General features: G+C 42.2%; 2 protein-coding genes across 2 annotated transcripts; both read left to right on the top strand.

Annotated features, from left to right (window-relative positions):
- The first annotated feature begins 4150 nt into the window (after positions 1-4150).
- Positions 4151-10363, top strand: krt18a.1 (keratin 18a, tandem duplicate 1). Its single transcript, XM_035656603.1, has 7 exons — positions 4151-4692; positions 7037-7119; positions 7543-7699; positions 8789-8953; positions 9055-9180; positions 9402-9622; positions 9748-10363. Exons 1-7 carry the CDS (start codon positions 4258-4260, stop codon positions 9860-9862), a joined length of 1302 nt encoding a protein of 433 aa, XP_035512496.1. The 5' UTR covers positions 4151-4257; the 3' UTR covers positions 9863-10363.
- A 1275-nt stretch (positions 10364-11638) lies between these two features.
- Positions 11639-14788, top strand: LOC118324437 (keratin, type I cytoskeletal 18-like). The gene is made up of 7 exons (XM_035656782.1): positions 11639-12137; positions 12892-12974; positions 13057-13213; positions 13414-13578; positions 13681-13806; positions 14043-14266; positions 14589-14788. Exons 1-7 carry the CDS (start codon positions 11736-11738, stop codon positions 14713-14715), a joined length of 1284 nt encoding a protein of 427 aa, XP_035512675.1. The 5' UTR covers positions 11639-11735; the 3' UTR covers positions 14716-14788.
- Positions 14789-15120: the final 332 nt, after the last annotated feature.

Below are 15120 nucleotides of genomic sequence, written 5' to 3'. Positions count from 1 at the left end.
CATCCAATCATATGAGCCGGGAAAGAACAACAGTGCGTTATCGCCCTTTGCAGGAACAAGAGATTAGCCGTTGTAGCTGGAAGGGGACCCCATCCATCAGAAGGTAGGGCCTGATGACTCAAACTCACCCCGTAACGACAAAGACAAACACATCCTTGACCTCGAGCGGCCGGACTTTGCGAGGCTACCCGTTCTAGGTGGCGTTTCTGCCCCGCTGCCCCAAAACTCGTGACCAAGAGACCAACCAAATCCACTGTTACCACGTCAACCCATGTTTACGCAGATTTTACTCTGCGAAAACTGCATACGCTCACTCCCTCCTCATACTTTAGGAAGAACATCATTCACATTGAATGCCGAGCCTTAAACCGACTAGGCAACGCCCACCTCAGAGGAACGCGAGTCTCAAGAAACACAGAAATGACACACTGATGCTGTCAATCTCCTACCGCAGCGTGCTGGACCGTTGCAACCACCACCTCCGCTATAAAATCGGTTCGACTCTTGTCAACATCTGTGAAACTGACCCCGGCGCCCGGAAAAAAAAAAAAATATAATTAATTAGAAGCACATATCATGAAAAATACAGTAAGACGCAAAACATAAGAAAAACAAGAAAAAAAGAAACCCTCCTGATTGGAATCAAATGCCCTTAACTAGCCATCCACGAAAAAAAACGATAATCACGCCACATGTCTGAACATTATTATCTGTTTTTTCAAACACCCACCTCGGATCCTTCATGTGTTACCAACCAACGAGAAATCGTCAACTCCAGTACGGATCTCCTCGCACCACCTTGCGGCTACGCCTGTCTTTTTCCAATTCCAGTCGAAACCCCAGGTTACGCTTTCTCTCCGCCCGCCCCACTCCTGACATGCTAACCTAAGCTAAATAACCATGTCTGATGTTTAAACTCAGAAAAAAAGGAAATTCTTACACTTGGCCCCAAAGCCTCAGAGACCCTCTATGTCCTAGCAGACCTAGTACGCCTACTCTAGAGGCATTACCTTGGACCCTAGTGCCACCGTTCAGGAATCTTGAGTTACCACTTTGATCCCCAGGAACTGTCATTCTAACTTCCAGTTATAAACCGCAGATCCCCAGGACTGCCTTCTTTCATTTAACGTAATCTTTACTAAAATTAGCACCATCTTATCCAGACCACGAGCCCCCGCGGCCAAAAACTATCCATTGCCAATTTGTTTACTTCAAGCGCCTGCGATCGCACCTGCAACCTTTGCCTATCCGAGTTGCCCTAATAAAGCGCATTTAAACACGCTCCAAATTAATCAAACGCTGCAGCACGAGTACTGACAGGAACTAAGGAAAACAGCAGAGATCACCATCTATTCCTGTTTCCTATCTTCGCACTCTGCTAAACCTGTTATCAAGGAGTTCGCCAGACGATGCTCCTATTTGAAACAAGTGCCCTGAGCAAACTTCCTGTTATGAATCTGGCGCTATACCAAATAAAATTGAATTGAATTGAATGTCCAAGCTCCAACTCCATACTTAAGACATGAGTATCAATCTTCAGTATCAATTCTTATCTCACAAAACGTTAAACTATCCCTCCAAAGTAATCACTTTCATTAAACGTCCAGTGTGCACAGTTAGGATCTAATCGTTTTTATCTACAGAGGGAGCGGTTCCTCTTCTACGGAGGCTGCCTTGTTAAACTGCCATGTTTCTATAGTATGGCAAGTTTAGCGGCCACCATAGTTTTTTCTACACACTTGGAAGGCGAGTGGTTTCAGTTGGTTGCAATGTACACCTTCACCACTAGATGCCACTAAATCCTACACACTGGTCCTTTAAATAACCTTGTCTTAGTGTTAACAAATAATGGCTAATGTCTTCGTTGTATGACATTGGTTTACTGGGAAAGCAGAGACTGAAGCCTACAGTAATCTCTATCATTTATCTTACACAAACAGTGAGTTTGAAACTCGAGACCTTTATCCGCTCTATACGGCTGCCATCTCTGTACCTTAATCTTTGTTTTCTCTGCTGGGTGTGGCAGTCATCAGGACCAGACAAAGCCCGGCAGTCATCACTATCACTGCTAGACAGACAAAAAACCAGAAAACCGGCCAACCATGCAAAGACCCTGTGTGACTGGCGCTGGTTTAGTCTGTAGTTGGGGTTACTCATTTTTGGGAAAAGATTCACGATCGCTGATGCTTACCAAAATACCTTTTATCTTTTGTCTGTCAGTACTACTTCATTTTTATCCCTTTCTAGATGAGTACAGATATAACAGCGGCCTTCAGCTTATAACGAGAACTTACAAATTGGCTTGAATTGTTTGGCATTTGCATCATTATTATCATAATATGTTTTGAGGCAACTTACTATGAAGCCACTTTATTGCTGTGATTAGAACGAATCCCTTTTGTTTGCCTTCTCAATGACAGAACATGACTTGTTTTGATTTCATCAGGAGGTCTTTATACTTTAATATCCTGCTGCATGTTCCTTCCTGAAAAACAAACAAAATAGTTGGAGCGAGGATGAGACTGAACATGAGAACAGACAGACAGAAAACCATTAAACTGCATCTGAGAACAAGTTGATACTTAACACCATGGGCGGAAGGACAAGCATTTCCAAAGAAGACTGTTGCCTAATGGTTTGCGTCCTGGAAAATGAATTTTAAGCTGTGACAACAGACAGGTTAAAACCCTTGTAGGCTTTTTCTGAACTGCAAATGACCAACAAAAAAAAAACCTGAAGCTGCAAAGAAAGCAGAAGAAAACAAAAGGTGGATTTCTGTCTGTGTTCCGTTAGCAAATAACAAGTAGCTTTAGAGGTACCATGTGTGGAATGTGCTTGCAGGGGGGCTTCTAAGGACTAAGGAGACTGTGGAATTGTTCCTTTGTTTGACCATATCCTTTATGGGAAGGGGACAATCAGACGCACATCCGCCTATGTAGGATAGATAACATACTGTACTGTACTTAACATCTGGAGCTACCTAAAACCTTAAAAATTCTTATCTGATGTTTTTGTCCAGGTTTATTGTGTTTCTCCTTAATTACACATCTTGTACTTTACACGTTTGCTTTCCTACAGTTCCAGGAAGCCATTAGTTTCCATTCACCACTGTACAGATTTTCATATTATACAGAAATGAGTGGAACATTTTTAATTAAATTAAGTTCAAAACTCACTGGCATTGTTAAGGAAATTGTTAGCAGCAATGTAAGATGTAAAGTATGTACACCTAGTACTTACGGGGCTAAAAGTCAGTGTGGCCCATTAAAGCCATTTTATGTGAGTGCAGATGTTTCTCTGTCAGATATACATAAGTTGGAATTGACGTTAGGCAACCAGACTGCATTATCCTGATGATGCAGTTAATTCAAACTGTCGAATGTGACATCTTGCTTCTCCAGATGTGACAGGGCCTGATCTCACCCACGTACAGTGACTACAGACAGTGATGAACTAGTTTGACTGAACCGACATGTCTCAATTGAGTTCTCTAAAGGTGATGATGCTTTGATGTTTACGTCACTCTATTGGGGTGGGGAGTGTGAAGCAACAGATGGACATTTAAGAGATATTTGCTTATGCAACTTAAGTTTGTTGGAAGTTAATGGGATGGTTCGATACCTCGCCCATCTGTATTACTACACAGATGTGTTTTTTGATTGTTACCTGGGTGTGAAGCTTTACACCCAGGTAACAATCTTGAAGGATGAATTGATATTTTTATTATAAACAATTCCCCTTATAGATGATATCATTTATGCTTTAGGGCCACACAATTCCTATCGTTGTTCCAAAACTATTAAAAACAAGAAGAAGAAATATATTGTTAGATTTAATATCTTTGGGAGAATTGCTGAAATAAAAAGATAAAATTATGTTCTTGGACTGTTCTATTGGTACATTCTAGTAATATTAAGTAATATTTGAGTCTGTCAGTATCTAGTTTTATTTTCCTCATTCTGCAAATCTCCAAGTTATTGAATTCCAGACCTCAGAATTTACCAACTTAGGACGGTTGTGAAGGACAAAGGCATGCTCTGAGCAGTCCTGCGGTTTAGGCCTGTGGAAAAGAGGGCGGTGACTCAGTGAGGGGGAGTGGTTTGAGGGGCGGACCTGAGGGCCCACAAGGTTTATATAGTTTAACAGCTTCCCCTCTCCTTCTGCCTTGTGTCTGTGAGCTCCCATTTGTGCCTGTCCAGCCTGTGCCTCTCTCGTACTCACAGTCTCTCTCACTGAGTCTCACACTCTACAGCAACAATGCAAACCTCTAAGCAAACTACATACTCTGTGCGCTCCTCCACCTCTAGCAGGCCTTCTGTAGCATCAGTGACCCGCACTCCTGTCTACAAGGCCCCCAGTATCCATGGTGGGGCCGGTGGAAACAGCATCAGCATCTCCTCCAGCTACCGCGGTGGGTTGAGATCCAGCATGGGAATGGGCTCCGGAGCAGGGGGCTTCTCCAGCGGCATCCAGGTGAGCACCAGCGGGAACAGCGGCGACATCATGGGCAATGAGAAGTTTGCCATGCAGAACCTGAACGACCGGCTGGCCAACTACCTGGAGACTGTGAGGAACCTGGAGCAGGCCAACCACAAGCTGGAGATTAAGATCAAGGAGGCCCTGGAGAAGAGCGGACCTGACTTCAGGGACTACAGCAAGTACCAGGCTGTCCTGGACGACCTGAGGAAGAAGGTGAGGAGGGGGCTGGGGGAGGATGTGCATGTGTTGATTTATTAAGTGTGTGAGCAAAAGCACATGAGGGGGAAGTTGGATGGAGGGAATGTGCATTGGTGAACTGAAAGATGAAAACCAGGTTGAGTTATGAGATGTGTGACTGAGCAAGAAAAGGGTAAAATAGAATAAAGTGCCATACGCCTTACGTATTTAAAAAGCATGTGTCGAAAGTAAAATATCCAGCACCCCCTGACCTAAATGTAACCCCATCAGTACTCAGGGTTACTGCTCAACTGTAGTTCACTAACAGCGCTGAATAGGTTCCTGCTGGTCCCCCGGCTCAGTGCCCGCCACCACTCCATGGGCGGGGGTTGGACCGGAAACAGTATGGTGGAGGAATGTTGGAACATCAGGGGTCAGAGAGACAGGAAACCAGAGACAAACAGGGACTTTACAGACCATAAAGGGTCAACATGCAGGCCCATACATCATGAATTGAACTATCTTTTTCCTCTTTGTTTAGTGTAACTCAAACAGTGTTTGTTGAACAATGGGACTGAACATGCAGTACAGTCATTGTACTGTGTATACGTACAATAGAAGCTGATAAGGCAGGGAAGGTGGAAAAAGAAGAGAAACCCAACACGCTCAATGTGAGGAGGATAATTTGAGGTGGAGCTTATTAGTTCTTTATGTTCTGTATTTTATTTTATAATTAATTAATCTGATGAAGCAATTCATTTCACAGATACCTGATACGCCCCATACAGTACAGTTACGCCCGGCACAGTTAAATAACGCAGAGTGATTTTGGAAGTGAAAGTAAATTAAGATATTACACCACCAGGACAATCTGTCAATCATTTATTGTGGGTTTTACCCCAGTGAATGAGGGGGAAAAACAGAGTAACTGGACTGTGTAACCCTCATCCTGCTACTGCCTGCTTTATTCAAAACTACATTTTCCTTTTCAGAGAATTAAGTGAAGTGCAGGATCCAAATGGAACATTCCAGTTGGGCTCCATTGGGCCAAACTGTAGAAACACTCAATTACAAATACTGTGTGTCTACTGTAGCATTTCAAAACAGTGTTATTTTTACATGTTCTCATTGTGTGAATGCCCACAAAGAGCATTTCTTCTAATCTTTTTCCTTGTGGGAGCAGCATAGATAGCAGCATCAAGGTCAGCAAATCCTCCTTAAAACAATGACAAATTAAATGGGCAAAATGGGAGGTGAAGAGAAGAGAAGAGGAAGGAGTTATCCATCTGTTATCATTCTCAAAACATTACATAAAAACTATTTGAAATTTGGTTTTGTTTATTTTACTAGCAGTAAATGGGCCTCAGTTCATCCAAACAGCCCAGGGTCAAAACAGTCTCATTTTTCATTTGACATGATGCAAAAAAATAAATAAAATAAAAACAAAATGCTGCCCCTTGCCTCACCCCCATCTGAGAAAACACAGACTCTCACAGCAACACTAAAACAGACTGATCCAGCAAAGCACGCACACTCAACCACCCATGCAAACACATACATGCATGCGCACTTACATGACCAAGCATGTACACACACAACCACCACCACCACCACCAACCCTCATGCAAATCACCTGCCTTTCTCAGGCCTGCTGACAGGATAGATCCTGTTCCTTAGCAGCAATGGGACAGTTGCTGCCTGGCAGCTGCTGATTGGTTGCTGGACTTTGGCACCTGGATGCCTCTCCTGCCATCCATCCCAGCCCTTATCTACCCAACTGTGACAGCTATAGCAAACACTGCAACCGTCTGCTTTTTTGAAGTGGCCCGCTGTCACCACACCAAATACAACTTACTTCACTGAAATAAAAACTCATTACACACGTTTATCAGTGCACTGTGCTGTACTTCAAGCAGTTTCAGTATCATTTGTTTTTTATGTAGAGTAATGTTCTCGCAATATTTTAAGTTTCCTAATTTTTTTCTCGTTACCCTGAGGTACTTAAGTGGAACTGGTTGGCTGACTTTGTTCATTTCAATTGTTATGTTCATTTTGTTTTGATTCTGGCGACCCCTGTGGACAAAAACGGTAATGTTTCCACCACCTCGTTTCATTGATTTCAAGGGGAATCTGAACTTATTCATCCTGAATTCAGACCTGGAGGCAAGCATCAAAAATAACTATATAGAAAACAAACTCATTTTCCAAAATTTTACCCTATTCCTCGAAGGTATTACAACTTGGTGGCATTAGTGATATTTAAACTACAGACATCTGTCAGCTCTTTGGTATAAACGTTCACTCAGCTGTTGGCTGTCTATGCTGGCCCCTGTCCTCAGTTTGCAATCTAAATAACCTCTCCTTTGTAAACCTGTTCTAGGTGTTTGATGCCACCACTGACAATGCCCGCCTGGTTCTCAACATCGACAACGCTCGCCTGGCGGCTGATGACTTCAGAGTGAAGTAAGTCCCGCCCGCAGTACCACTGAGACTGTAAAACACTAAGCCAGACAGCTGCGGGCACACCCTCTTTTAATGCTAAATGGGTTGTAGGATGAATGCACAGTGTAATGATCTGAAGAGTTAACAGTTGTTTGTCTTGTAGATCATAAATCATCACCTTTGCATCATGGCTGGTGGAGAGGTTTCAGTAGGGTCATAAATTAAACATCACAGCAAACACAGCTGGCAGATAGAGTATAGAATATTGTATGCTGACTAAATATTGAACATGTATATGTACACTTATAGCAAAGATACCATAAAAGAGTCATTGGGTTATTCAGTTTGTAAGTCTATTTATCAGAACTTGTACTAAGTTGGACCAGTCTCTCTAACAAGCTTTGAAGTTATCCTCACTGCCCCGCCCTGTGCTGTGCTGTTTAGATACGAATCTGAGCTGGCCATCCGCCAGTCTGTGGAGGCTGACATCATCGGTCTGAGGAAGCTCATCGACGACACCAACATGAGCCGCATGAACCTGGAAAGCGAGATCGAAGCCCTGAAGGAGGAGCTCATCCACCTTAAGAAGAACCATGAAAATGTGAGTATGACGACATTCAAAGGACCGTCACGCACCACAGTGCCAAGGCAAATTCCTTGCATGTTGAAACTCTAAAGCCCTTCAAAAACTTGGCTAATCTGCTTTCTTAGGTACCTGGGTGTGGTTTAATCAGATTTGACTGTCAACATTAGCATACAGCCGCATCGACTGCCATCAAATTTAGTCAAATGTTTCCGAAGATGGCACACAGTGACACCACATTTTTCCAGAAGAGCCCCACCCACTTCAAACCAGTAAAAAAAGCAAGGACGAACACAGAAATGCAGAAATCTCTAATGTGAAATAACCCAAACTAACTAACTAACATCAGCAGAACATTCTGTGTTGTTGTAGGACCACAACACCTATCGTGACAAGCTGATTTAGAAAACAGGTGTCCTTTAAACATAATCTTCTGTTTTTGTCTGTGAAAGTTCAAGATTAGTCTAATGAATTCTAAACAAAAGCCACCTTTAAAAAGATCTCTGGATATCATTTCAGCAAACATCCACTCCTTCAGAAGACCGGAATAAATATTTGCTTACAGGCTGATCTCAATAATCCCTTCAAACATCATTACTATGTGTGCTTAGGCTGGGTATGTACAGTACATCCTGACATGCTGCAGGGCGTCTTGAAAACAAGATTGAGAAAACTTCAGTGGGAAGAGGGAGGTTTGTTAAGAAATCTCAAATATCTGTATGTGAATGTTGTGGGAAGCCTCATCGTAAAAATGGTTCCCATCCATATTTGGCAACAGAGAAAACACCAAAGAATTAAAATGACTATAATTTAAGTGCATAAGCCAAAACACAACCGTTTGTTTACTGAAGGAATTAAGGGTTTAGGGTCCCATTCACAGCTTTAGATGCACCCCCTGTATATTTACCTGACCATAACGTGATTATGGTTGGAAGAGGACAGGAGTCACAGCTGGGTCACAAAAAAAGTCTTTAGTGGTATTCATTTGCACCTTTTATGTGCACTAGAATCGGCACAAAACCTTCTTTTCATATACTTCCCAGTCAGATGAGAAAAAAAGTTAGAATTGATGTTTATTAATTCCTCTATACATTCCTATTTCTTTAGGAAGTTATGGAGCTTCGTAACCAGATTGCCCAGTCAGGTGTCCATGTTGATGTCGATGCTCCTAAAGGACATGACCTGGCTCAGATCATGGCAGAAATACGGTCCAAGTACGAGAAGATGGCACTGAAGAACCAGGAAGAACTCAAAGCATGGCACGAATCTCAGGTAAACGATTAACAAAAAACTTTCATCTGCAAACCCAGAAGTCCCTCTCAAGCACAAAGCAAAAAATCGTATTTTACTCATCTTGATTATGATTATTTCAGATAACAGAAGTGCAGACCCAGGTCACCCAGAACACAGAGGCCCTGAAGGGCGCCCATACAGAGGTGAATGACCTGCGCAGACAGTTGCAAACCCTGGAGATCGAGCTGGAGTCACAGAAGAGCCTGGTGAGAAGCACTCAGTCAGCACACACTTCATTTACCCCAATACACGCTTATCTTAACTCCCTGCAATGCCCAACTCAGCACTCTCACTTCAAGTCCCTCACATTTTACTTTGTTGACACAAGCTTTACACTCTGGTGACCCCTCGCTATGGAGCTGTCATGGTCGACTTAGGTTCACTGTGAAATTTTAACCCTTTTCTTTCCCCCTCGCTCGTCCCACAGAAAGCCTCTCTGGAGGGCACGCTGAGGGACACAGAGATGCGTTACAACATGGAGATAGAGTCTCTCAACAACATCCTCCTTGGTCTGGAGGCGGAGCTCACACAGCTGCGTAACAACATCCAGATGCAGACGCAGGAATACGAGAGCCTGCTCAACATGAAGATGAAGCTGGAGGCCGAGATCGCTCAATACAGACGGCTGTTGGACGGAGAGGACTTCACGTGAGTATATTCATGATTCTTGATTGGAAACATCACATTTCACATTTTAATACATAACCAACCTGCAAAGGCAAAGTCAAAAGAAACTACCTGACACTTAATTTGTTGTTGATCTTTCCGTTCAGACTCCAGGACGCTCTGGAAGACCAGAAAACAGTGAAGACCAAAGTGATGACCGTCACACAGACCCTGGTGGACGGGAAGGTGGTTTCCTCCAGCACAGAGACCAAGAACCTTTGAATGCCAGAAGCAACCGCCTGATACTTCCAACAATCACTGTCGCAGCATCATAACACTAACATACAATTGGTCAAAATCGATCTTTATTTGTAATGGGCTCTACTTTCTTCTTAGTCACACAGCACTAACCAAAAGAGTCTCAGCTGATTAGGTTGACTTCCTGGGTATACAGCTCTGCCACAGGCTGATAAAAAGAAACTGGATCAGAGGAAAACTTAATCATCTTTTATTTATTTTCATCACAGTTTATTTATGTGTTTGTACGTTGACCTGTAGTTGTTTACAAAAGTTCCGAATTGGAGAACTGTGAGCTTTTTCGGAGACAAACTAATTGAACATATCAAAGTGAGTTAAAAAAATTAATTAATTAAAAAGAAGAGTAAAATTGAATACAAAACAGTTTTTTTTTATATTTCATCATCTTTGGTTTTCTTTCTGTCCAGTTAAGTCTGCCTGGTGCACTGTGTTGTTCATTTCAATAAAGTCCATCCGTGAAATTTATCTTTGTGTCTTTGTGTGAAAATTGTGTTTTGTTGGAAAATCATTTATGTCAAATATATCAGGTTATATTATCATGACATTATAGAGGAGGAATAGAATGAATTAATAAATCAATAAATCACTAGGTGATGTAACAACTACAGATAGTGGCAGAGGAAGAGTGACTGTTTTCACTTTCAAAAGCAATATTACAGTACAGCACTGACTAAATTAGGCCTCAGAGTTCATGTTTGATAAGCATTAGATCCTTCACTCTTAATCCATTTGTAAGTTTAGCTTACGGTCTTCACCCTCTCTACTTTTAAAGCTGCACTGCTACCTTTACAATCAGAGGCAGATCTAGTTTGGTGTCAAATTTAAGACATTAAAAAGCAGAAATGAATGTAATCTGTTATGGCCACATTTTATACTAAGTGATAGATAAAATCAGCATATATTCCTGCCACCTCGTAAAGTCTCCATGCCACCTTCACGCCAGCCCATGGATATTTCTCTAGATGCACCCATTTACAATCACTGTACAGTGTCAACAAATTCATAGGCTGTTTCATCGCATGACCCTACCAATGTCACCCCTTGCATTTTTGGCCCCAACACCTGATGTAATTCTATATTGTTGTTCTTTGTAAAACCAGTCTGTCACTCAATACTTCCTTACTTCCCAAACTTGTCTGTGGTTCTCAGCCCCAAGCCTGTCCGTCTCTTAATTGCACCTTCATTTTTAAAAGAATAATAAATTCCCTGAAAAAGCTGGGCACTGTAGATTTGAGTACGTTTTACTTCAACAAGAGTAAATAATTAATTTTGTGGGGATTATTTTCAGCTACAGATTATTACTATTATTACACATTTGGTTTTCTGGAGAGTAATTAATACATAAGCACGATGCATATATTGGTTGCACTGTTCAGTACAATGAAGGTAATCACCCAGTTCATTAGCCTGGTTCATTGATATGTTTTTAATAGTTTGGGACAACAATAGATTTGTTGTTTATAGGATGAGTTCATTGTTGGCTCTAGTCTTATGTAATTTGCTGACTATAAGAGAGATGATCCTTTAAGCTGTTGTTGATATCATTGTTACCATAGATACAGCTAACTTACTACACACTATCAATATGAAAATGTCAGCATACCGTTTTGCCTTTGACAGACTGGTTCAGGGTGGATGTTTAGGGGACAAAGTCTATGAAGGCTAAAGGTAAAAATGTAATATAGATAGGAGAGGAGTGGCAGGAAGCAATATTGTCTTTCAGGGTGATATATAAGATCCTAGGATTCTCCTCAGCCCTCCACTCTCAGCTGCCAGATCCCTCTGTGCCAGGACGTCCTGCTTCTTCGTCTGATCGTTCAGCAAACTCCTTTTACCAATGGAGCCCATGATTAAACGCCAGACCTCTATAGGTCTTGGTATCCATTCGGCAAGCCTTCACGGACCTCCACAGGCGCGTAGGGGCTATGCCTTCAGCGTCAGCGGAGGGGCAGGTGGCCATGGGACCAAGATCTCAACCAGCACCTTTGGTAGCGGCTTCGGGGGTGGGTATGGCATGACTTGTGTGTCAAACCCTGGTACGCTGGCCATCACCAATGAGAAGACAACCATGCAGCACCTGAACGACCGCCTGGCTAGCTACCTGGAGACAGTGAGGAACCTGGAGAAGGCCAACGGCAAGTTGGAGATCAAGATCAGAGAGGTCATCGAGAAGAAAGGCCCCTTGGAGGGGAGGGACTACAGCAAGTACAACGCCACCATCACAGACCTGAGGGCAAAGGTGAGTCAATGAATCAGTCAGTCAGTCTCAATGATTATTTAGTCTAGTCACTTAATTAAAAACAAAAAAGTGAGCAAAAAGAGTTGTTTTTAGCATATATCTTACTACATAATGCCAAAACTGCAAAAAGAAGTGCATAAAGGTAGAGTGATAAGTCTGGGTCTCCTCTGTGTTCTTGTTTCAGACATTGAAGTGTATCAAGTAAAGGAAATGGTTTGATAACAGGAATGCTACTAAATGTGTACGGTTTTACACTGGTGCAGTGCAATTTATTGCTGGGTGAGGTAGCTATGACAAACTAAAGCTCAAAAATTTCTGTTAAAGTGTAGTTTTTTTTAAATAAGTACATTCAATCATTCATTAATTGATTGACAGAGCTCTCAGTCCCCTATCCACTTTGGTGAGGGCTGTATACATTTCACATAAAGCTAGGGCAAAAGTCATTCCGGGCTTTAACTTTTTATTATCATACCTCCTGCACTCCAAAGAGTTCATGTATCTCTAACTGCCTGACTTCACATCATTTACCACGTGTAGACTCTTATCTTTATCTCCAGGGATAGTATCAAAAAGATAACCTGCTTTGTTCTTTTATGACTTACAGCGTGTTATCAAAGGTGTGTTCTTTCACCTGCACAATTCATCAAAGTGAAAATTACAGTTTGCTGTCAAAATGGCCGTGTGAGTGTGCTACAGAGTACACAAACTGTATCTCACACACTGAAAACTACAAAAAACATTTCATGTCTTTCAGATACTTGACATGATCAAGGGCAACGCACATCTTGCTATCGCTCTTGACAACGCACGCCTGGCTTCAGACGACTTCAGAGTCAAGTGAGTGTTCAGCTTTCCATACAAAATGAAACAGGTTCTCCATCCAGCATGAGCACATCTGATATACAGTATGTTTTGTTAGGATGGAATATGAGCTGGCCATGCGTCAGACGGTGGAGGCTGATGTGGCCAGACTGAGGAAGCTTCTGGATGACACCAACGTTATTCGCCTGCACCTGGAGAGTGACATTGAGTCTCTGAAGGAAGAGTTGATCAGCCTGAGAAAGAACCATGAGATGGTGAGTCAGACAATACTTGTATGAGGACAACTGCCTTCAGCCTAACCCTACTTCTGATGGGATAGTAGTTCAAAGAGACAAACCTTGGACTGCAAATACTTACCATCATGGCAATCTGTTTGTTCCTTAACCTCTTTGCACAGGATAACCCCACTAACCTTGGTCAGGAAATCACTCCCTAACTATTTTCCCCTCAACAGGATGTTGCTGAATTGCGTGCCCAGATCACCCAGGTTGGCGTCCATGTGGACATTGATGCTCCTAAAGGACAGGACCTGGCCAAGATCATGGAGGAGATGAGGGCTAAGTATGAGAAGATGGCACTGAAGAACCAAGAGGAACTCAAAGCATGGCATGAATCTCAGGTAATTGATTAATGCATATTCGTCAAACACATTTCCGGTTGACTAGCTGTTAAGTACCTTACCTAGTACCTATGTACTTTATGGATTTTATCTCATTTCCAGATCACAGAGGTGCAGGTCCAAGTCACTGAAAGCACGACAGCTCTAAAGGAAGCTTCGATTGTGATGACGGAAACCAGGAGGAGGTATCAGGCTCTGGACATTGAACTGCAGTCAGCACTTAGTCTGGTAAGTAAATTGTGCTAATTTACATAATTAGTGTGACTTGAACTCTCAATACCACAGCTGGTAATTGACCCTTCCTAAGTCCCGTCCCTTTACACTATGTTATCCAATAACAGTTGAGCAAACCTCAGTCACAACCTCTGCCAGCTGTACTTAAATATGCTATGTGCTAGACTTGTTCTGTTTCTCTACTGCATCAATCAACTGCGAAATCAAGCAGTGTCTTCACCTTATGACAGAAAGCGTCCCTTGAGGCCACCCTGCGTGACATCGATAGGCGTTACAACATGGAGGTGGAGAAGTACAACGTGATAATCGTGAGGCTGCAGGAGGAGCTCACTAAGATCCGCGCTGACATCCAGCAAAATGCAAGAGAATATGAGCACCTGCTCAACATCAAGGTCAAACTGGAGGCTGAGATCGCAGAGTACAGGAGGCTGCTGGACGGCGAGGGAGACTTAAAGTGAGTATGAGGAGAAGAGGCAGAAAGCTTCAGTAAAATTTATATATTGCTCTGTATTGTCAGCTGACCCATATCAAAGTTTTGTTCCCCTCAGGGAATTTGCAAATTTGATTCAAATTAGCTTCATGCAAAAACGAATTGATATGGAAAGTAAAAGTAAATTCACCACTGACATCTCAACTGCTGAATTTTAGCATGTACTTTAAGACAGAAAATATATGTGTTTACAAAACAGTAACACTAAAGATCTTATCCCAGTGTATAAACTAGGACTAAATGTAACAACCTTGTATTGATTCTACTGTATTGTTCATTTTTCCAGACTACAGGATGCAGTTGATCATAAAAAGATCCAGACCCAAGTGGTGACAGTCACTCAGACTCTGGTGGATGGCAAAGTGGTGTCAGAGAGCAAGGACGTCAAATCCAGTGAAAAGCTTTCTGCCTAAACAGTGTGGGGAAAAAACCCTTTGTAACAAAATAAAATGAACAACAAAAAGCGCACCATCATGGCTGTGATTGTTTACATTTGTGTTATGAAGAAAAATAACAATTTAATTCATATGTATGCATTATGCAGACATATGAAGATATACCTTATTTCATGTTCATATTACCTTTAATGGAATATTTGACATTTTGTGAATTCAACAAGAAGATTGATACCACTTTCATGTCTGTATGTTGAATATGAAGCCACAGCCAGAAGTTAGCTTAGCTTAGCATAAAAACTGGAAACAGGGAGACAGCTAGCCTGACCCTGTGCAAAACAAAATATGCCTACCAGCACTTCCAAAGCCCTCTACTGAATATGTTGTACTTCATTTGTGTATTCATACAAAAGCCGAAGCATA

This window comes from Morone saxatilis, unplaced genomic scaffold (genome assembly GCF_004916995.1).
Source record: "Morone saxatilis isolate NCDOM2014 unplaced genomic scaffold, NCSU_SB_2.0 Contig15, whole genome shotgun sequence".
NCBI lineage: Eukaryota > Metazoa > Chordata > Actinopteri > Moronidae > Morone > Morone saxatilis.
Note: the sequence above shows the minus strand (reverse complement) of the source record. Positions and strands in the feature narration are given on the sequence as shown.

Bases quoted from the DNA above. Each gene is read 5' to 3' on its own strand.
- krt18a.1 (XM_035656603.1), top strand. From the start codon at position 4,258: ATGCAAACCTCTAAGCAAACTACATACTCTGTGCGCTCCTCCACCTCT. The intron at 4,693-7,036 runs GTGAGGAGGGGG...AACCTGTTCTAG, and splicing joins TGGACGACCTGAGGAAGAAG to GTGTTTGATGCCACCACTGA. The intron at 9,181-9,401 runs GTGAGAAGCACT...CTCGTCCCACAG, and splicing joins TGGAGTCACAGAAGAGCCTG to AAAGCCTCTCTGGAGGGCAC.
- LOC118324437 (XM_035656782.1), top strand. From the start codon at position 11,736: ATGGAGCCCATGATTAAACGCCAGACCTCTATAGGTCTTGGTATCCAT. The intron at 12,138-12,891 runs GTGAGTCAATGA...CATGTCTTTCAG, and splicing joins TCACAGACCTGAGGGCAAAG to ATACTTGACATGATCAAGGG. The intron at 13,214-13,413 runs GTGAGTCAGACA...TCCCCTCAACAG, and splicing joins TGAGAAAGAACCATGAGATG to GATGTTGCTGAATTGCGTGC.